General features: G+C 32.1%; 2 protein-coding genes and 1 long non-coding RNA gene across 6 annotated transcripts; 1 reads left to right on the forward strand and 2 right to left on the reverse strand.

Moving 5' to 3' along the window:
• Positions 1-1,554: 1,554 nt before the first annotated feature.
• LOC143913505 (kelch-like protein 25) lies at positions 1,555-5,356 on the reverse strand. Of its 3 annotated transcripts, XM_077433349.1 has the most exons (12): positions 5,301-5,356; positions 4,097-4,176; positions 3,880-4,021; positions 3,663-3,802; positions 3,404-3,579; positions 3,142-3,339; positions 2,911-3,072; positions 2,683-2,835; positions 2,451-2,611; positions 2,163-2,382; positions 1,891-2,071; positions 1,555-1,816 (listed from the first exon to the last, which is right to left on the reverse strand). In XM_077433349.1, the coding sequence occupies exons 3-12, from the start codon at positions 3,990-3,992 to the stop codon at positions 1,677-1,679; spliced, it is 1,644 nt and encodes a 547-aa protein (XP_077289475.1). In that variant the 5' UTR covers positions 3,993-4,021; positions 4,097-4,176; positions 5,301-5,356; the 3' UTR covers positions 1,555-1,676. The 3 variants fall into 3 exon arrangements, with proteins under 3 accessions (XP_077289475.1, XP_077289476.1, XP_077289474.1); XM_077433350.1 differs by lacking the exon at positions 5,301-5,356 and having other exon boundaries at positions 2,451-2,608; positions 4,097-5,174; XM_077433348.1 differs by lacking the exon at positions 5,301-5,356 and having other exon boundaries at positions 4,097-5,085.
• LOC143913592 (uncharacterized) lies at positions 5,301-12,897 on the reverse strand. Of its 2 annotated transcripts, none has more exons than XR_013260744.1 (14): positions 12,600-12,897; positions 12,352-12,519; positions 12,166-12,219; positions 12,059-12,091; positions 11,663-11,971; positions 11,473-11,556; positions 11,200-11,395; positions 9,885-10,010; positions 5,964-6,035; positions 5,868-5,900; positions 5,735-5,783; positions 5,587-5,640; positions 5,480-5,512; positions 5,301-5,407 (listed from the first exon to the last, which is right to left on the reverse strand). It is a non-coding gene; the product is annotated as an uncharacterized LOC143913592 (long non-coding RNA). The 2 variants fall into 2 exon arrangements; XR_013260745.1 differs by having other exon boundaries at positions 11,200-11,392; positions 12,648-12,815.
• A 3,776-nt stretch (positions 12,898-16,673) lies between these two features.
• LOC143913511 (kelch-like protein 25) lies at positions 16,674-19,195 on the forward strand. The gene is made up of 11 exons (XM_077433357.1): positions 16,674-16,700; positions 16,779-16,917; positions 16,996-17,135; positions 17,210-17,385; positions 17,450-17,647; positions 17,716-17,877; positions 17,949-18,101; positions 18,171-18,331; positions 18,400-18,610; positions 18,693-18,873; positions 18,948-19,195. The coding sequence occupies exons 2-11, from the start codon at positions 16,805-16,807 to the stop codon at positions 19,085-19,087; spliced, it is 1,635 nt and encodes a 544-aa protein (XP_077289483.1). The 5' UTR covers positions 16,674-16,700; positions 16,779-16,804; the 3' UTR covers positions 19,088-19,195.
• Positions 19,196-22,014: the final 2,819 nt, after the last annotated feature.

Genomic DNA, 22,014 nt, shown 5'->3' on the forward strand with positions numbered 1-22,014 from the left:
AGAAAAATGGTCGAACCTCACGTCAATTTGATCGCGAATTTTTAACGTTTCAATTCATTATCAATTAAAATCAATCAATATGTCGTTCGCGAATAAACCCAAAAATCAATTAAATTGTGACATTAAGTGACTTTTTTATAATAACTTTCCTTCGCGTGTGAAAAACGAATTAATTTTTTATTTCTAGTGAATTTGAATTTCAAAATTAATTTTTATAATTTTAAGCGATATCGAAAATAAATATCAGTGTTTGTTAAATTATGTGCAACGTTTTCAAGTGTATATTGAAGAAGATGATCCGCAAATGCTTTTAAGCTACTGCTATGGAGACTACATCCAGCTGCTGAATATTAACCTTGTTTTATATTGCTGTGCAAATTCGTTTGTATCATGTTTGCTAATTTTGTATTACACACGTTTTATTAATTTTTATATACTTACAATTTAAATCGTAGCCATCTCACTCCAGTTTCGTTCAAAATGTCATGACACGTTTAGCCGTATAAAACCAATTCACTCTACCGTGCGTAAAAAGAGTGGAACTTTCAGAAATTAAAAAAAAACACGATTAATCAAAAGAAATACCAATTATTTAAGTGAAAATCCAAATAATTCAAATTTGTATGTGAAAAAATACACTACATATTACATTTCAGAAGCGCTGGCATAAAGACAATTAAAGGAAATATGTTGATTACTTTGAATAAATAATTGAGAAACGTTTTCGAAATTGTTGACAATTATTGGATACATAGATGAATAAAATTATCCCATAAAAATACTATTAAACTTAATAAAAGTGTGAAAAACCATCTTAAAATCAGTCGAAAATCATTGAAAACACAAAAATATGTATTCATCAAAATTTTTTATTGGAGAATCTCTGGTGCTACAAACCGTTTGAGAATAACTGGAATTTAATAAACGGACGGAAATCTGTGAAATCATTTGAATTTGTAAAGTTACATTATTTGGAAATTAACTTTAGGATAAAAACATATTAATAAAATAAAAGTTTCAGAGCCACTGACATTAACATATTGATTATTTCTCATAAAAGTTAACAATACTAGAAAATTTCACAATTCGATAAAAACCACGATGTAACAGAATAAAAGTGTAAAAGTATTTGAGAAACCTTCGTAAAATCATTTGAGAGCCGTTGGAATGCAGCAAATTGCAAAAAAATATATGAAATTCATCTTGATTTACAAATAAAAGTAATAATTATGAAAAGTTTGAGAATCACTTAATGAATAATGGAAAAGTATTATTTAATCGACGAAAAGTGTGAAAAATATTTGAGAGCCACTGTTTGAAATAAATTTAAAGAAATATACAAAATTTATTTTCAATTTCGATATTATTTAAACAAGAAAAATGAGATTAGAAATGAAATATAACATTTCTGGATTGAATTGAATTGAATTCATTTTTATGTATATGTTTTTGATTTTGGCTTCTGATTCTCTGATTTTTCAGTTAATTTAGATAATATTAATTATTCATGAGTAAATAAACATTAAATATTGACGGAAAAATAAAATATATTTTGAGAAGTTGTTGCATATTATGTATTTATTCAAACATTTGGATAAATTAAAAATTCAAAAAGTACATTTAATGATTATTTCAAAATACATTTTTTTCAAATAATACAAAAACACTGCAGTCGATCAAATAATCGAATCATATGGAATGACATTTGCAACTGCATCACTTCTCTTTCTGCTCAGACTTGTTGAAGCTTTCCAAGATTTGTTCGTCTCGTCGTATTCCCAAACATCACTTAAATAATTTTTTCCATCGAATCCACCTGAAAATCAAAACAATAAATTAATTCTACATTTAAGACCCATAAATTCAACTTAAGTTGTAAAATAAACTCACCCATGCTAAACAGTTTATTTTGGAAACAGCCGAGACTGATTCCGGATGCAGCTTGCGTTAGTTTGGTGAATGCAGTCCACACATTTGCATTCGGATCGTAATGCTCCACACTGTCTAAACGTGAAGAAGTTTGTCTGTCAAATCCACCAGCGACGTAAAGTTTTCCTTGGAATGCGACGCTCTAAAATGGTGAAATCAAAATTTAGTTCATTTTATTTTGGAGAGTTGTATATTATTTGCGATAGTTGTGAATAAAATTAATTGATGTTCACCGAATGATTATATCTTCCCTGAATCATCTGAGCGCGGTAAGTCCAAGAATTGGTCTCCACTGAATACATCTGCACTTTATTCGAGGATATGGTTTTTCCGTTTTCACTTGTTTCCCCGCCTGTTATGTATATTTTATCGGCGATGACAGAAGCACTATGAAAACTTACTGCCATCAACAATGGAGCGATGATCTCCCAATCCCCAGTGTTGCTGCTCCACCTAATCGAAATCAATAATCGTCAACTTCTCTTTCAATCGATCTGATGAAATGATTGCAATTTAATCACCTTTCCACTGAAGATAAACAGTCATTATCAAAACCACCAATGGCGTAAACATCCGTGGACGAACCGCGCCGAAGTGTGACTGCTGAGAAGTCATAACGAGCTTGATTTAATGGCTTCAATGGCTTTTTCTCACCGCTTTTCAAATCGATGTATTCTACCTCCTAAAACAAATAAATTGGTTATATTCCGATTTCTCTAAGCAGGTACTTCGCAACACCGGAAAACAAGTTACTGAAGTCACTGTTGCATTTGAAGAATTCCTTCCGCCGATGATAAAAATCCAATCTCCCACGAGGACAGACGCAAATTTTTTATTTATTCCAATATTTTTGGATAGAGTCCAACTGTTCTTTAGTCCATCAAATATATCGATGGTGTTTGCCATCTGAAAACACGTTATGCAATAAAATAATTAATTTACAATCCAATCAAAATATTATACTTGTGATACAAAACTCACATCTAAAACATTCCCCCCAACCAGTGCCATTTTTTGTATTATTCTACGAGGGGTCTCTCTTGGGACGAAAGATTTATCATTCTTGTTTATAATTTCTTGAGTAATAGTAGTATAACACTCTGCACATGAAAGACAGAACGTCATTACTTCGTTGACGATAAACTGAAAATATAACACATTATTCGAATGATTTTTATCACTAAACTGCAACATTCATTTAATTTGAAATACCTCCATGGAGAGTAAGGATAACCTCACGAATCTCATCAGCTGTGCCAAGTCACTTTTACGGTTTGCATCATCATGATTTACCCACAATTTCACAGCATTGAATACGCTTTCTTCGGAATGCACCAACAAATCATTCGATTTCAAGATTTCCATCAAGTTGAAGAGCGGCAGATTGAGAAAACCTTGAGTTTTGTGCAGCTGAAACAGAAGTGGAATTGAAAAATATTTAAATGACATATTTTTTTATATAATCAACACTCACCGTCTCGAAGTTTTCCAAAGTCAAATCCATTGCCTTTCTTAATAATTCGGAATCGGCCGTTGATTTCAAAACGTTCAGACAATTAGATTTATTGACTGTTTTAAATTGTGGTGGAATGTTCACTTCCAGTCGGTTGGCTAGCTCCAGTAATTTCTTGCGGTGTTTGTCTCCTATGTCTAAAATTATATTTAAATGATTGCATTTAATGACGAAATCTCGTATTTGAAATTGATTATTTTAGATATTTATGAACTCGTACTTATTTCTCCAGTGTAACAATACTTTAGGATTGCATCGATGACTTCGTCGTCATAATCTGAAAAGACGTCATTCAATAGATTTTCTTTTGTCATGAAGATTTCGCTGCACGCCATTAGGACGACCAAGTGCGCTTGGATTCTGCAATTATGAAAAATTATAATTAAACTGACAGAACAATTTGGATTTTAAATAATTTTGGATTCGAATTAAGATACTCTCGGCCTCGAACTGCAAATAAGGTGTCGCATTTCTTATTTAGTTGGAAGGCCTCATACAAATACTCCACTCGTTTTGCAGCAAAATCAGGCTTCGCCTTCACTAGATACATCTTGTTTCTGATTTTCTCTTAGATTTCTCCTGAAAAACAAGATTGAAAATTATATAAAAAGACAATATAACTATAAGTGCTAAGCAAAATAAAGTTCGACTTACCAATTGGAAAGATTAGCAGCGAATGATGTGAAGTACTGTCGTTCTGCGGTTATATCTCGATAGATAAGGATATCTCAACCCTTTCGTTGCATTGAAACGTATATTAATTATTTACTGAAATTAATTATTTCTCATAAATGCCATGACAGGTGACCAACATACGCGGAATATATAATTGAACTTTAGTTAAGATCAGGGCTGTGGAGTCGGACTCCGACGTTTTGCTATGATTCCATTCGGACTCGAATATTATAGTATGATCGACATTTCTTGCCAATGCATAAATTATTAAAAATGAAATTTATTTTCGATATTTAAAATATAAAAAAAATTTAAGGAATTAAAAAAAACCACTAAAAATTACAAAAATATCAAATAGTGATGGCTAAAATTAATAATTTGAACAAAGATGTTGTGTCTTGATTGCTATTTGGATTGTGATCTATGAAATTTCAATAATTAAATTGTAAAAGCGATATTCACATATTTTGCAGGAATAAAAACAGTTTTTGGAGTTTTTTGAAACGAACTTACATGTAAAGGGTTAGCACTTGATTATTTACCCGGATGTGGCATTATACTACACAAAAACATGTTTTTACAATAATAACGAAAAACCGCATGGAAATAACCACTCATACGATATTAAAATAATCGTCTTCTCACAGATAAAACACATTTTGAAATTAAAATTAAGATCATCGATAATAGAATTCGACAAACTACTCAAATCCGCCGTGCATATTTTGCACTCAAAAGGAATAAAATCTAAAGTAAGCAATTAATAAGAATTATGTATTTAACCGAAAAATGTATTTTCTTCAAGATATGTAATTTCAATGATAGTGGAAAAACCGCACAAAAAAACAACTGATTATTGAAAATAGCATCAGAATTTTTTCTACTGGATTTAGCTCTTATCTATAATATTATATTATATACTAAATGCATTGCTCCAATGCTTACTCATTTTATTTTCGTTTATAAACACGAAAATTCGAACTGGAGATTTTAAATAATGTGTATTAAATTTGAGGTCTTCTCTTAAGTTTTTGGATTCAATTGTCTCATAAGCCGCTTAACGGATTGGGATGAATCGTAAAAGTTATGATAGCCCTTTCAAAAAAGTATAACTGACGCTAACATACATATCGGGTAGTTATTGTATATCTATATATTTAAATGAAAGGAACATGAAAGAAACCTGCAAAGATAAAACGTTTATCGACTTGGAAACAATCCAATTTGAATTTGTTAGATCAGCATACGATGAAATCCATTTATCCATTTATCCAGCTATCTGAGCTGAAACTGAAATTACAGCTCAGAATTGATAATATTATGGGAATAATACACATGTGTATGTTAATCGGTGTGACTTACTCAGTTATTGAGGACGCAGCCTCTCCATTGGACCTGAAAGTAAAGTGATTGTAATTGTAATTGTAATTGTCTACCATCGATATATAATATTAGCAGTTACTACTTACATTTCAGATAGCATGGCCCAGCTCCGATTTTTGTTTTCAGAACCGCTATCAGAGCTGAAATTTAAATTAATTCGATTAATAACAATATATGTGATTTACTATAAATAATCATACGTATGTATAATAGATATAAGCAGTTACAACTTACGTTCCGTATAATATGATCGAGGTTCCACTTTTTGTTTCGGAATCACATTCTGAGTTGAAATTTATAAGCGATTGAGATTATTAACATATCCAAGAATTGATAATAATACAGAAACAATATATAAATGAGTTACTCGTTTGACGACGTTGGTGTCTCGATGATGGACCTGAAAGAAAAGTGATTGTAATGAAGAATATTGTCAATCATTGCTAAATAATCATACTCGTACATTGAAACTTAAATTTCCGATGGCGATGCCGAGCTTCGACTCTTCATTTCCACACCGAGCTGATGTTCCAAACTGAAATTTAAAAGCGATTGCGATTATTTACATATCCGAAAATTGATATTTATTTAAAACTAGCTGAACCCCGGCATGCAATTCCCGTTCCCGTTCCCGTTCTCGTTCTCATATGTGAAAATTGTAAAATGGTTTATTTTCTAATAATTATATTTTGTTATCGTTTATAATCAATATAAAACTGTAAATTTTCCAAATAAAGTAACGTTTGGTTATTTTGTTTATTTATTTATTCTCAATCATTGAGAAGATCGAATTTATTTTTCCCTCTATTGATCCATTTAATAATAAACGTAATCTTTAAATAACCAAAAATATTCACGAGTGATGGCTAAAATGAACAATCTGAGCTAAGATATTGTGTCTGGATTGGTATTGGGATTTCGATTTCTTAAATTTCAAATGATTCCATTGTTAATGCGATATTCATATATTTTCCAGGAATAATAACAGTTTTTCGAGTTTTTTAAAACGAATTTAGGGTTAAAGGACTAGCGCTAGATTTCTTACACGGATATGACATTAAACCACAGAAAAACATGATTTTACAATAATAATGAAAAACCGCATGGAAATAACCGCTCATCCGATATTAAAATAATCGTCTTCTCACAGATAAAACACATTTTGAAATTAAAATTAAGATCATCGATTATTACCAAAGTAAGCAATCAATAATAATTGATTAATAACCGAAAAATGTATTTTCTTCGAGATATGTAATTTCAATGATAGTGGAAAAACCGCACAAAAAAACAACTGATTATTGAAAATAGCATCAGAATTGTTGCTACTGGTTTGAGCTCTTATCTATAATATTATATTATATACTAAATGCATTGCTCCAATGCTAACTCATTTTATTTTCGTTTATAAACACGAAAAACGGATTGGGATGAATCGTAAAAGTTAAGATACATAGGTTGCATATACATACACACCAGTGGCGTATATTGGGTGTGTGCTAGGTGTGCGGCGCACACCCGTGAAAACCAAAGACCACATAAAGTAGTATTTTAATACAAAATAATGTGTTGTTGTATAAGCAGGCATTGATGTGTATGGTGTATTTACCGCGTGCGCTAAATGTATGGTGTATGGTGTGGTGTGCAGTCTGCAGCGTGTTGTGTGATGTTAGATGTAGTTTGTGCGCCGCGACGAGAGAATACCTATGCCGTGCAGCAAATTGGTGGGTTTGGTTGGAGTGTGCAGGCGGATATTCGCTTGTATAGGTTTGTTCGCGATATTAAGACGTACGGTGTGCTACGACTTCAGAGCACCGCGCAACAGTCGGCAATTGACCAATGCGATGCGACACGTGGTCTCGTACTTTTTCGCACATTCGTATTTTTATGGTCATATTATTACCTCTAATAACTAATAATGGCTAACAGTGTTCAAGACATTTTAACTATTCCGTTTTCAAATAGAAGTTTTGAGATAAAATTAAAAATAATTAAAGATGGGAAACCGTGTCCGTCTCTTCCAAATTTATCCAGTTTGCATAAAGAAAAAACAAAAGTTTACACTAGACATTTTTGCGTTTCAAATTATAAAAAATTCGAATGGATTACAGGCTGTGAAATTCGATCCAAACTTTTCTGCTGGCCATGTTTATTGTTCTCCAAAGATATTAATGTGTGGAACAAAGAAGGATTTGCTGATCTCAACCATTTGACAGCAGCACTGAAGAAACACGAAGGATCGCAGGCACACGTTCAATCATTTCTTTCCATACAAATGTTTGGCAAACAACGAATCGACGTATTAATTGACAGTCAACGTAAAGCCGAAATAAGTCGACATAATGAACAAGTAAATAAAAATAGAGATGTTTTAAAACGAATTATTAACGCAATAATCTATCTAGGAAAACAAGAACTGTCCCTGCGAGGTCACGACGAGTCATGTAATTCCGTAAACAAAGGCAATTACATTGAATATCTAAATGCTCTTCGAGAATATGATTCTGTTTTAGATACTCATTTAAATACTGCTACTACCTTTCGTGGTACTTCTCCAAGTATACAAAATGACATAATCGAAGCAATCTCTCATGTTATTAAAGTTCATATAAAAAATGAAGTAGAGTCAGCAAGTTTTGTTGCTATTATTCTCGATGAAACTTCAGATATAATGACAAAATCACAGCTCTCAACAGTTTTACGTTTTGTATGTAAAGGCAATGTACATGAACGGTTTATTAGTTTTACAGACGTTAGTGCTGATAAAACATCTAATGGTCTATTCTAATGGTGAACATAGTTGAAGAATTTAAAATTCAAGACAAATTGGTTGGACAGACTTATGATGGAGCAAGTGTAATGAGTGGACACGTAAATGGTTTGCAATCCAAAGTCCTCAATGCTTATCCTTTTGCTCTTTTTACACACTGTTATGCTCATATATTGAATTTAGTATTGCAGCAAGGTCTTTCTGATATTAAAGAAAGTAAATCATTTTTTCAAACTTTAAATGGATTGTCTACATACTTTTCAAAATCTTCCAAAAGAGTATTCGCTTTACAGGAATTTGTGACAAAAAGACTTCCCTCTGTAGCACCCACAAGGTGGAATTTTACATCTCGTTTAAGTAGCACAGTACAACAATACAGAAGTCAATTTACATATTTTTTTTCGACATGTTATAGAAAATTGTGAATTATGGGACACAGATACTGTTATAAAAGCACGAGGGTTTTTAGGCTTTTTAGAGGATTTTCAAACAATTAAACTTCTTCAATTTTTTTCAAAACTGTTTGGAATAACTGATGTTTTGTATAACATTCTTCAATCTAAATCTTCGGACGTTTTATATTGTTGTAAAAAAATTAATGATGTTTTGCAGCAACTGAAATACGAAAGGTATAATAATTTTGAAATGTTATGGAATAATTATTTAAATGAAAAAAATGATGATCATGATCGTAGGCCACAAAGATTAAAAAATTATTCAGAAGTAGAAGATAAAACTTCATTTCGTCAATTATATTTCAAAATAGTTGATAGCATAATCGCACAAGTCGAATGTAGATATTCTTCACTTTCCAAATTAGAATATTTCCACCTTCTTTGTAATGATAAATATGACGAATATAAAGAAAATTTTCCAAATGTTTTAATTAATAAATTAAAAGATTTTTATGGATCACTGTTTGATTATATTCGATTGAAAAACGAACTCATTGTGCTATATTCCAGCTCTGAATTTTCAGAGAAACCTGTTCATGAATTAATACAATTCATGACAAAAAATAGCCTCGAATCTGGTTTTAAAGAAGTGTTTAAGCTGGGAGAATTAACATTAACGATACCAAGCAGTACAGCTTCAGCAGAACGGTCTTTTTCGGCGCTGAAAAGAATAAAAACTTGCTATAGAGGTACGCAAGGTCAAGATAGATTATGTGGCCTTAGCTTAATTTCAATAGAAAAAAAGTTATTGGTGGAATTAAAACAGAAAGACACATTCTATGCAGACGTGATTGAAAAGTTTATGTCTCAGAAACGTCGCATTGAACTTATGTATAAATAACTAATAAATTAAACATTTTTGTAATGCAAAACGAGTATTTTTTTTTAATTGCTAATTTTATACCCTACGCCCTACGGCATACACAGCACACCCGGTATTAACACCCACCGTCCGCCACTGATACACACATATAATATGTATTAGTATAATATTCTTTAAATATTATTGTCAATTATTGTAAATTTTATGTCAAAATTAAAAATCCCCAAATTCTGCGATCATAAAAAAACATATTTAGTTATATGGTTTTTAACAGAAAATTTTTCAAAATGTATAAAAAGAATCATTTCCATACATTTTAATAACTTTTAAACAAACCAGCACTCCTGGAACTGCCAGGATCGGAAGGTGGAGGAGGGTCGATCACGATGTTAGTCCTCGGAGTCGGTGCTCTCACACCAGATGTAGACGGAATATCTTCATTGTCTTCTGAGGCCATCACACCTGAAAATAAACAAATAAAATCATGTAATTGAGCGGACGTTGAAAGCATGTTAAAACGATTCCATGATTCTTTTTTTTCAGTATATGATGATTAGTTATGACTAGAGACACGTATTTTGGGCACTTTGCTATTAATGCTTAATTGATGCTAAAATTCGGAATAGATGCTAATAGATGCTAAATTCGTAAAAAACGCGAATAGATGCTAAAATAACAAACAAAAGTGGAATTTGCATAAAATTTATAAAATTAATAGAAAATTTAGAAGGGTCTTCCTATCCCTTTGCCCATTTATTATATGAAGAAATTGAGGGGATAAAACAGAGCTTGCAGTTTACCATAGACGGTGATTTTCCTGTCGAAACCAAGCAACTGCTTTTGTCTACTACTGTAAAGAAAAGAAGACAGTTGGAGCTGTGCCTTAAAACTAGACTCGCACTCGAGACTAAATGAGACGAATCTATTCGTCCGAAAATTGAGTAAACTATTCAATCCATCTGTGGCAGGTTCAAAATCTAATATTAATGTTAAAGAAACAGTTTTGCCATTATTTAATGTATTAACAGAGGCTCAATGTTTGGAAGGATATCAGCACTTTTTTTAGACAATTAATAGAGAATATAAAAACATAAAAGAGGTTTGTAAAAAGTGAATCCACACCGGATATATTTCTATTATTGATGGCAATAAAAATTAAATATGAAGAGTTTGGTTGTGCAGCTCTAAAATCTATTTGGTGTCCCGTCAATAGTGTGGATGCTGAAAGGTATTTTATTAAATACAATGTAATTGTTACCGATCGTCACACGAATCTCAAAAAATAGTCTGTAGAAATATGCTCCATGTTGTGTTTTAATAAATTTTAATTGGTACTATATTTTTATATTCATATTTTTATATTTATGTTTTTTTCAATGTTATTTTAATTTCGAAACATTTTTGAATGTTTTTATTATTTTTTAATTGTTGTGTTGTCTTTAAATTGTATAAACGTGTATACATTTTATTAAAATTCATCGAAATTTTTTATTATTTAAAATTAAACTCTTCATAAAAATAGATGCTAAAATTGAACATTTTTAATGCCCTAAAACGCTAAAATGCAAAATGAAAATGCTAAAATTGACAAAAATAGATGCCCAAAATACGTGTCTCTAGTTATGACTAATTCTGCATCAACACTACTTACAGAACACAAAATCATACTTCTCGTATTTAATTTTTGAAGCCATTGACAAAAGTCTCTATTTATATAATACATATTGTAGCGTAGGGGTGGGTTCAGGATTCAAATGAAATGCCAAAGTCGCTTCACAGCATTTATTCAACGATTCAGGAGGTCCACACGAAATACTTGGCTTATTTTTTAGGTTGGGTAATTCCTGCTAATAAAAATGAAATAAAAACGTTATTAAAACACATTAATTATCGAAGATATGATCAATAAAGAATGTTACTAAACGATTTTATTTTCTTATTATCCTCCTTTGACATTTTCAAAACCTGGTCACCTTAACTAAGAGCTTCTTAAGGCGGGGAGATTTTCCTAAAATAAAGAAAACAGTAAAAGTAATATAACATTATATTAAATCATATTGATGAACTATTGTTTTTAAATATACATATAAATAACAAGTATTATATTTTTTTACCTTTATATGTTGATATTTACGTTTTGAGTGGAAACAGTGGAAATTTTGATGATAATAATGATGTGTATGCCTGGCAGTCAAAATTCTTTTTTGCACAGGAAATAGCACGGGTAAGGATTTCTGTAGGAAATAATATATGTCTAACCCTTTCAAAAACGTATAACTGACGCTAACATATCTGGTAGTTATTGTATATCTATATATTTAAATGAAAGGATCCGCCGTCGTTTATAGACATGGAAACAATCCAATAGAATTTGTTAGATCAGCATACGATGAAATCCATTTATCCAGCTATCCGAGCTGAAACTGAAATTATAGTGATTATTAACATATCCCAGAATTGATAATATTATGGGAATAATATACATGTGTATGTTAATCGGTGTGACTTACTCAGTTATTGAGGACGCAGCCTCTTTATTGGACCTGAAAGTAAAGTGATTGTAATTGTAATTGTAATTGTCTACCATCGATAAATAATATAAGCAGTTACAACTTACATTTCAGATCGCATGGCCCAGCCACGATTTTTGCTTTCAGAATCGCTATCAGAGCTGAAATTGAAAATAATTCGATTAATAACAAATTCAAGAACTGATAATAATACAGAAACAATATATAAATATGTATATGTGATTTACTATAAATAATCATACGTATAATATATATAAGCAGTTACAACTTACGTTCCGTATAATGTGATCGAGCTTCCACTTTTTATTTCGGAATCACAATCTGAGCCGAAATTTATAAGCGATTGAGATTATTAATATATATCCAAGAATTGATAATAATGCAGAAACAATATATAAATGAATTACTCGTTTGATGATGTTGGTGTCTCGGTGATGGACCTGAAAGAAAAGTGATTGTAATGATGAATATTGTCAATCATTGCTAAATAATCATACTCTTCGACTCTTTATTTCCACACCGAGCTGACTTTTGGAACTTCAATTTAAAAGCGGTAGCGATTATTTACATATCTGAGAATTGATAATAATTGATAACGCGTCCAATTCGCAAATTGAGACGTTGCTGTCGCCATTTTCATATCTATTTCCATTTCCACTGCCATCGTTCGCGTTGGCCATTTTCAATTGCTCAAATCAAAATTGATCTTTCAAACTCTTCCAACTGAAACATTGTTATTTTGTCACTTTGACACTTTTCCACTCCACTCGTAACGTTTCCAAATCCGACCATTACCTTATGACTTTTTTTTCCTCTCCTCCACTTAATTAATTCGCAAGTAGATCCAGAGTCAATTACAAATGCAATCCAAATAGTTTAAATTTTCCTCCAAAGAAAAAAAATTGCTTTAAAAATCCAAAGTAAAAAAAAAAACTATAAATAACGTCAACATTCTTGCATAAACGTAACGTGAAGAGAGGAGGGGGGAGGAATACGATAGTTATAATGGTAATTGGACTATTCGTCACTTTTCCGTGGTCACAAAGACATCTTTTGCCATGAAAATTTGGCACTCGAGTTCTCGTTAGTTCAACATATTGGCTACGTCCACACTACCGATATCTACACCCGATATTTAGACATTTTTCCATATCCAGTTCCCATATTGCAACCTGTGGTTGCTCTTTAGGAACTGGTTCGTCACTTGCATTGCTTAAAGGAAGCGTTAAAAATATTCTTAAAATTGTTTCAACATTTGGAAACGTTGAAACAATTAATAATTTGTTTTTAAACCTCCAATTAATAATTTATAATTGTCGATATGATTCGAAATATTTTCGCTTTTGATATGTGCCAATATCATTGTTATATTTTGAAATTATTCTTTCAACACATTGGTTATTAATTTTCAACACATTTGACTTATTTCAAAATTAAAAAATAATTGAAAATCTTTAAGCAAACTATCTTAAATTGAGCTCCTTCTTTACACTTCTGAAATTAATGCATCGCAGATAATATTATGAATATTTATTATAAAGTTTTCTTTTCGAATAAAATTAACTTCATCGCATATCTCTCCAAATTACAATTTTCATTTTTTACGTCTAGTGTCTTAATGTTTATGATTTTCATTTAGAATGTTAGCATCTTTTTCAATTTCACCGAATTCATTTCTCGTGTTTTGAATAAATTCTGAAACGGATTTTATCAATCTTGTTCCCAGCAACGAATTGTGCTGCATATTTTGTAATGATTTATTTGTAGCATTGATGCGCTGTAACAATTTATCCTACAAAGTATTATAGTTAGTAATGCAGTCTCATATTCATCGAAATAAACTGCCAATTTTCTTGCCTCCAGTTTTCCCATAGGTTTTTCAAATACGGACGTACTGATTTTAATAATAGCTTCTTTAATATTTTGATTAAAAAAAAAAACAGTCTCTGCTCTAGACGTCCATCGCGTACTATTTATTCTTTTTAAATATTGGTTATTCAAAATATGACTTAAAAAAATATTCCATCGTCGAGTCGATGATGAAAAAAAAACATACAAAGATAAACAACAGATCGCCAATATCTCCGTTGTTTTTTTTTTCTAAGTTTATATCCATACGCCCATTAATTGGTAACCGTTTTTGGAAAGTTAACATCGATTTGAAATGAGCTGGCGAAGATTCGTGTTCTTTTAATCTACGTGTTATGTTTTTCCAATCGTTAAATCATGTTAACAATTTAGTTTTAGCTTGTGAAAATAGTTTACATACATAACAATAAATGGATTTGCTTTTTGCGGTTTCTCTATCTATACTCTACTTTTATTTTTTTTACGTATGGCACGGTTTACTTATTAAAAAAAAGAATAATTTTTTCATATATATGCTCTGGCCACAATGCTAAATCCATAGGATAATCATTGGGAGCCATTACAGTATCATTTTTCCTCATTTTCTTTTTCAGAAAACTGTTCTTCAGTACTTTCAGGGGTCTGTACTTCAGACGTTGTAGGATGCTGCTCATTATTTTTTCCAAAGGGGTCTTCATCAGTTCTTCTAAAGGGCTGCGTTTCGATCCTTTCCATTGGATGGTCTTCGTTCCTTTCAGAGAGCTGCTCATCAGTTCTTCTACAGGGCTGTTTTTCGGCCCTTTCAAGAGGTTGATATTCATTCCTTTCAGGGAGCTGCTCTTTAGTTCTTTCAGAAGACTGTTCTTCAAGTTGTTCCGATATTCTGCCATTTTTAATGTAATTCATTAGCGAATTATTTTGTGATTTATCTAGAAATTTATCTAGAAAGGCCAAATAATCGACGACGGTGAGCGCAATTATCGCAAAGCTTTGTACTTTACATAAAAAAATGAAAAGAGAAATGCATAGGAATTTCCTAATTATAATTTTTCTCAGAAGGATTTGGAGGCCCCTTAAATTTAGAGGCCACAGATATGCGCCAATTTTGCTGTTCGATAGTCCACCGCTGATTACAACCACTTTTCTTTCAGGTCCAATGGAGAGGCTGCGTCCTCAATAACTGAGTAAGTCACCGATTAACATACACATGTATATTATTCCCATAATATTATCAATTCTCGGATATGCGAATAATCGCTGTAATTTCAGTTTCAGCTCGGATAGCTGGATAAATGGATTTCATCGTATGCTGATCTAACAAATTCAAATTGGATTGTTTCCAAGTCGAAAAACGTTTTATCTTTGCAGGTTTTCTTTCCTGTTCCTTTCATTTAAATATACAATAACTACCAGATATGTATGTTAGCGTCAGTTTTACGTTTTTGAAAGGGCTATCATAACTTTTATCTATCATGACTTTTACGATTCATCTCAATCCGTTGAGCGGCTTATGAGACAATTGAATCCAAAAACTTAAGAAAAGACCTAAAATTTAATACACATTATTTAAAATATCCAGTTCGAATTTTCATTCAATGCATTTAGTATAAGATAATATTATAGATAAGAGTTAAAACCAGTGTCAACAATCCTTCTTCCATTTTTAATAATCAGTTGTTTTTTTGTGCGGTTTTCCACTATCATTGAAATTATCTTGAAGAAAATACATTTTTCGGTTATTAATCAATTCTTATTAATTGCTTACTTAAGATTTTATTCCTTTTGAGTGCAAAATATGTATGCATGGCGGATTTGAGTAGTTTGTCGAATTCTATTATCGATGATCTTAATTTTAATTTCAAAATGTGTTTTATCTGTGAGAAGACGATTATTTTAATATCGGATGAGTGTTTATTTCCATGCGGTTTTTCATTATTATTGTAAAAACATGTTTGTCTGTAGTATAATGCCACATCCGCGTAAGTTCGTTTCAAAAAACTAGAAAAACTGTTTTTATTCCTGCAAAATATGTGAATATCGCATTAACAATTCAATCATTTGAAATTTCAGAAATCGAAATCCAAATACCAATCCAGACACAATATCACTCTTAAATATTTTTGTTTATTTAAAATAAATTAGATCTTCTCAATGATTATGAATAAATAAATAAATAAATTAACTTAACGTTTGTTTATTTTAACCTTATTTTAATTACCTTAAAAATAAAATCGTTGACTTGCACGTATTTTGATTTGCTTAAATATTTATTTTTATTTCAATTTTTAATCTCATTTTTTTATTTAATTGGTATGTTTGTGTATGAAATTCTTATCAATGCACTATGAATGTACTTACTCTTTATTTATACCTATGTATTTCACTACCAATAATTCGATAAATTGGGTAAATGGCAATTTAATTCCATTAATTTTTTTTTATATATTTTGTATATCACAATTATTTTAATTTTTAATAATTTTATACGTTGGCAAAAAAAGTCGATCATACCATAATATAATAATCGAATCATGGCAAAACGTCGGAGTCAGTAAATTCTGATCCGACTCCACAGCCCTGATCTAAACTAAAGTTCAATTATATATTCCCCGTATGTTGGTCACCTGTCATGGCATTTATGAGAAATAATTAACTTCAGTAAATAATTAATATACGTTTCAAGGCAACGAAAGGGTTGAGATATCCTTATCTATCGAAATAAAACCGCAGAACGACAGTGCTCCACATTATTCGCTGCTATTCTTTCCAATTGGTAAGTCGAACTTTATAATGCTCAGCACTTATATTTATATTGTCTTTTTATATAATTTTCAACTTTGTTTTTCTGGAGAAATCTAAGAGAAAATCAGAAACAAGATGTTCGTAGTGAAGGCGAGTTCCAATTATGCTGCAAAACGGGTGGAGTATTTGTATGAGGCCATGCAACAAGATAAGAAATGCGACACCGCTTTTACTGTTCGAGGCCGAAAGTATCTTAATTCGAATTCAAAATTATTTAAAATCCGAATTGTTTCGTCAGTTAAAATTATCATTTTACATAATTGCAGCTTCCCCGCGCACTTGATCGTTCTAATGGCGTGCAGCGAATTCTTTGGGACAAACGAAGGTCATGTGGAGAAGATCTTTTCGGATTTTAACTACGAAATCATCGAAGCAATCCTGAAGTATTGTTACACTGGAGAAATAAGTAAGAGTTCATAAACATCAAAAGTAATCAATTATTTTCGTCTTCAAATGTAATAATCTGAAATATAATTTTAGGTATAGACGAAAAGCACGTCGAAAAATTAATGGACCTAGCCACCCGACTGGAAGTAAAAATTCCAAAGCAATTTAAAACAGTCGATCTTTCAAACTGTTTGGAAGTTTTAGAATCAACGGGAGATTCCGAATTATTAAAAAAGGCAATGGATTTGACTTCGGAAAACTTCGAGACGGTGAGTGTTGATTATATAAAAAAATATGTTACTTAAATATTTTTCAATTCCACTTCTGTTTCAGTTGCACAAAACTCAAGGTTTTCTCAATCTGCCGCTCTTCAGCGTGATCGAAATATTGGAATCGAATGATTTGTTCGTGTCTTCCGAAGAAAGCGTATTCAATGCTGTGAAATTGTGGGTAAATCATGATGATGCGAACCGTAAAAGTGACTTGGCACAGCTGATGAGATTCGTGAGGTTATCCTTGATGCCGTTGGAGGTATTTGAAATTAAATTAATGTTACAGTTTAGTGATAAAAATCATTTGATAATGTGTTATATTTTCAGTTTTTCGCCAATGAAGTAATGACGTTCTGTAATTTGTGTGCAGAGTGTATGACCACTATTAGACAAGAAATTATAAACAAGAATGATAAATCTTTCGTCCCAAGAGAGACCCCTCGTAGAATAATACAAAAAATGGCACTGGTTGGGGGATGGAGAATTAATGTGAGTTTTGTATAACAAGTGTAATATTTTGATTGGATTGTAAATTATTTTATTGCATAACGTGTTTTCAGGAAGCAAACACCATCGATATATTTGACGGATTAAAGAACAGTTGGACTGTATCCAAAAATATTGGCATTAATAAAACATGGTTTGCGTCTGTCCTCGTGGGATATTGGATCGTTATCATCGGCGGATTAAAATCACAAGCTTTATTGACTTCAGTAACGTTTTCCGGTGTTGCGAAGTACCTGCTTAGAGATATCGGAATATAACCAATTTATTTGTTTTAGGAGGTAGAATACATCGATTTGAAAAGCGGTCAGAAAAAGCCATTGAAGCCATTAAATCAAGCTCGTCGTTCTTTCTCAGCAGTGACACTTCGGCGCGGTTCGTCCACGGATGTTTACGCCATTGGTGGTTATGGTGGAGGCTATTTATCTTCAGTGGAAAGGTGATTAAATTGCAATCATTTCATCAGATCGATTGAAAGAGAAATTGACGATTATTGATTTCGATTAGGTGGAGCAGCAACACTGGGGATTGGGAGATCATCGCTCCATTGTTGGTGGCAGTTTATGGGCATAGTGCTTCTGTCATCGCCGATAAAATATACATAACAGGCGGGCTTACAAGTGAATGGATATCCTCGAATAAAGTGCAGATATATTCAGTGGAGACTAATTCTTGGACTTACCGCGCTCAGATGATTCAGGGAAGATATAATCATTCGGTGAACATCGATTACTTTTATTCACAACTATCTCAAATAATATACAATTCGCCAAAATAAAATTTTGATTTCACCATTTTAGAGCGTCGCATTCAAAGGGAAATTTTACGTCGCTGGTGGATATGATTGGGAAACTTCTTCTCGTTTAGACAGTGTGGAGCATTACGATCCGAATGCAAATGTGTGGACTGCATTCACCAAACTAACGCAAGCTGCATCCGGAATCAGTCTCGGCTGTTTCCAAAATAAACTGTTTAGCATGGGTGAGTTTATTTTACAACTTAAGTTGAATTTATGGGTCTTAAATGTGGAATTAATTTATTGTTTTGATTTTCAGGTGGATTCGATGGAAAAAGTTATTTAAGTGATGTTTGGGAATACGACGAGACGAACAAATCTTGGAAAGCTTCAACTAGTCTAAGCAGAGAGAGAAGATCTTCAGTTGCACATGTCATTCCATATGATTCGATTATTTGATCGACTGCAGTTTTTTTGTATTATTTGACATGAAATAATCATTAAATGTACTTTTTGAATTTTTAATGTATCCAAATGTTTGAATAAATACATAATATGCAACAACTTCTCAAAATATATTTTATTTTTCGGTCAATATTTAATGTTTATTTACATGAATAAATAATATTGTCTAAATGAACTGACCGGACCCTTTAAATATCTGTGCTCTTCACGATTTCAGTTATAATTCCTTTTGTCAATGTGATTCAAATATAATAAAAAAAATCATTAAATTTAATTAGCCAGAAGTGGGATTTTTTCCTCTTAGAAAAGTCAAAAATGTTGTGAATACACGGTTTTTTTTACCACACCCCTGAACGTATCAAGATGAAAATTTATATTTGTATTCTTTATGTACTAGCATTGATAAGGTTTTGGTCAGAAAGCAATTTTAATTAAAACATTAAATCCACCGCATTCGTTGTTTTGTGTGGGATGGGCGTCTGCAAATAAAAATACGAGAAATAAAATCATTTTTGATATAACTGATTCAGTAAAATATTAATTTAAAATCTTTCTTGAAAACAAAAAATAAATACGAACTTTCGGAAAAATAATCTGTTTTTGTGACAAAATAAAGTAAAGGAGACCTTTCTAACGATTCGCTCCATAATGCTACGTACGGACCAAACCAACGACGATTTTGGGCCAACTTTTAAAACCAGTAGCGTACAAAATATCGAAATAAAAATTAAATTAAAAAATTGAAATTATATATCAAAATTAAGCTAAAGAGCGAGATTGAGCTAAAATTAGATCATCGTTGATGTTTTGAATTACAACAATGTTTTGAATTACGACGATACGCATTTACAACCAGAGAAATATTAGCGAGAAAAAAAATCTTATTATTTCTTAAAAGTCGACACGATATACTACTGTATTTCAGCCGCCGATGAAAAATTTAACAAGAAAACCGTCGGTGATTTGTCCAAGGGTTTTTTTTCTTTCGTCGAAATAAAATTAATAATCACACATTATCCGATAAATTTTACCTCTGAGATGGATTTAATTATTTGATTTATTTCGACGAGAGAAACAATTGAACACTAAAAAAATTTCGATTGATGTACCGACAACGCAACGGATTGCGACGATCGCTGGATCACCCGTACTTATACATGATATATTCTCATTAACTGTGCATTACGGGGAAGTAAAAATAATAATTCTTTGATTTTTTTTCGATCTTAGTGCGTATCTTCGTAAGTCAAACTATCTTCGACAAACAAAAGTCGAGGATTACCTGTATGTGATTGTTGATGATCTAATATTAGGTCAATCTCGAAAATTTATTTAAATTGGGCATGTTCTGTTTTAACTTTCAATATTTAATTTTAATTTTAATATAATGATTATAATTTTATTTTGGTATTTTAATTTAATTTTAATATAATAATAATAGTTTTAATTTTGATATTTAATTTCAATTTTTAAATTTAATTTTTATTTCGATATTTTGTACGCTACTGATTTTATCCTACTGGTTAAAAAGTTGACCCAAAATCGTCGTTGGTTTAGTCCGTAAGCACAATAAGATGAACAATTTCTAAAAATTTTACCCAAGGCATACCACTTAAAAACCAAAATATACTTGCTTCGAAATAATAATAATCTTTTTTTTTCAAAGCACTTAGCAGCGATTATTTTATTAGTTACTAAGCTACCCAAAAGTAATATAAGAAATAAACGTAGTTTCACAGATCCATAGTCTCATTAATCATTAAATTCATAATATTTTCTAAATTCAAACTATTCCTAAATTTATGGGGGGGCGAGTGTACCCCAAATGACGTCCCTGAAAAAATTGCACGTGCAGATTAACAGTGGGAATACCATCGTTGACTTAAAATTAAAGTAAATCTTCTGGCAATTGTATTTTCGGTTCCGTTAATTCTACGAAGGGAAGTCATAAACAAATTACCGTTTCAGTTGTAAATACAATGAGGTGGACCTTTCTAACAATTCACTCCACAGGTCGAACAATTTCTAAGAATTTTACCCAAGGAATACCATTTAACAAAACAAAATATAACCATTTTTTACATAGCTTTATTGCAGCGATTCTATTTCTGGCCTAGTCTATGCTACTCAAAAGTAACATAACATAACAATCATATTATTTCATTGATCGTTAAATTCTTACTGCTTTGTAAATTCACACTATTCCAAAACTAAGGGATGGCAATTGCCATCCCATGCCCCCCCCCCCCCAAATGACGTCCCTGCTCGGGAGTGAGGAATAAGCGGAGAGCGACAGATGTGTGCTCTCCAGCGACCGAAAACGAACAGACAGAGTGAGCTGGACGCTTCGCTGCCGCCAGTAAAAAAAACAATAACAAAGGGCCAACTTTAGTGGATCGTAAGGCCACGAAAGCCGAACATGAGACAATTAGCCGCAACAATTCTGTACAATAGAAATTTTGAATGAGATATTTTAGATATATACTGAAACTCAATTATTGTTCATACTAAGTGTCTGATGGTCGGCTTTCGTGACCTTACGACCCACGATTTGGCCGATGTGTTTTGGGTGTTGGCCACCCTGGTCAGCGCCCACTGACAGCGCCAACGGCTGCTGCATAAACACGCAGTTCGCTCCTCGCCACCGAATCACCTGCTCGATCACTGGTGATGTTTGACTATACTTGGAGACCAGCTCCAGTATCCGTCCGGTGTGCACCAGAGGAAGCCTGGTCTGTCTTCGTCCAGAAGGCAGACAAATCAGCTACGCGTGGCTAACCTCAAAAGCACGCGTGGTTTCTTTGTCGACTCCCACCCCCCCCCCCCTCTTTCCCCCTGTTTGCTCTATGTACATTCAACGAGAAAATATAATCATTGTGATCAGATTTGCGACCTGTTTCATTGTTATATAATCTCCCGCC

The sequence above is a fragment of the Arctopsyche grandis genome, chromosome 6 (assembly GCF_051622035.1).
Source record: "Arctopsyche grandis isolate Sample6627 chromosome 6, ASM5162203v2, whole genome shotgun sequence".
Taxonomy (NCBI): domain Eukaryota; kingdom Metazoa; phylum Arthropoda; class Insecta; order Trichoptera; family Hydropsychidae; genus Arctopsyche; species Arctopsyche grandis.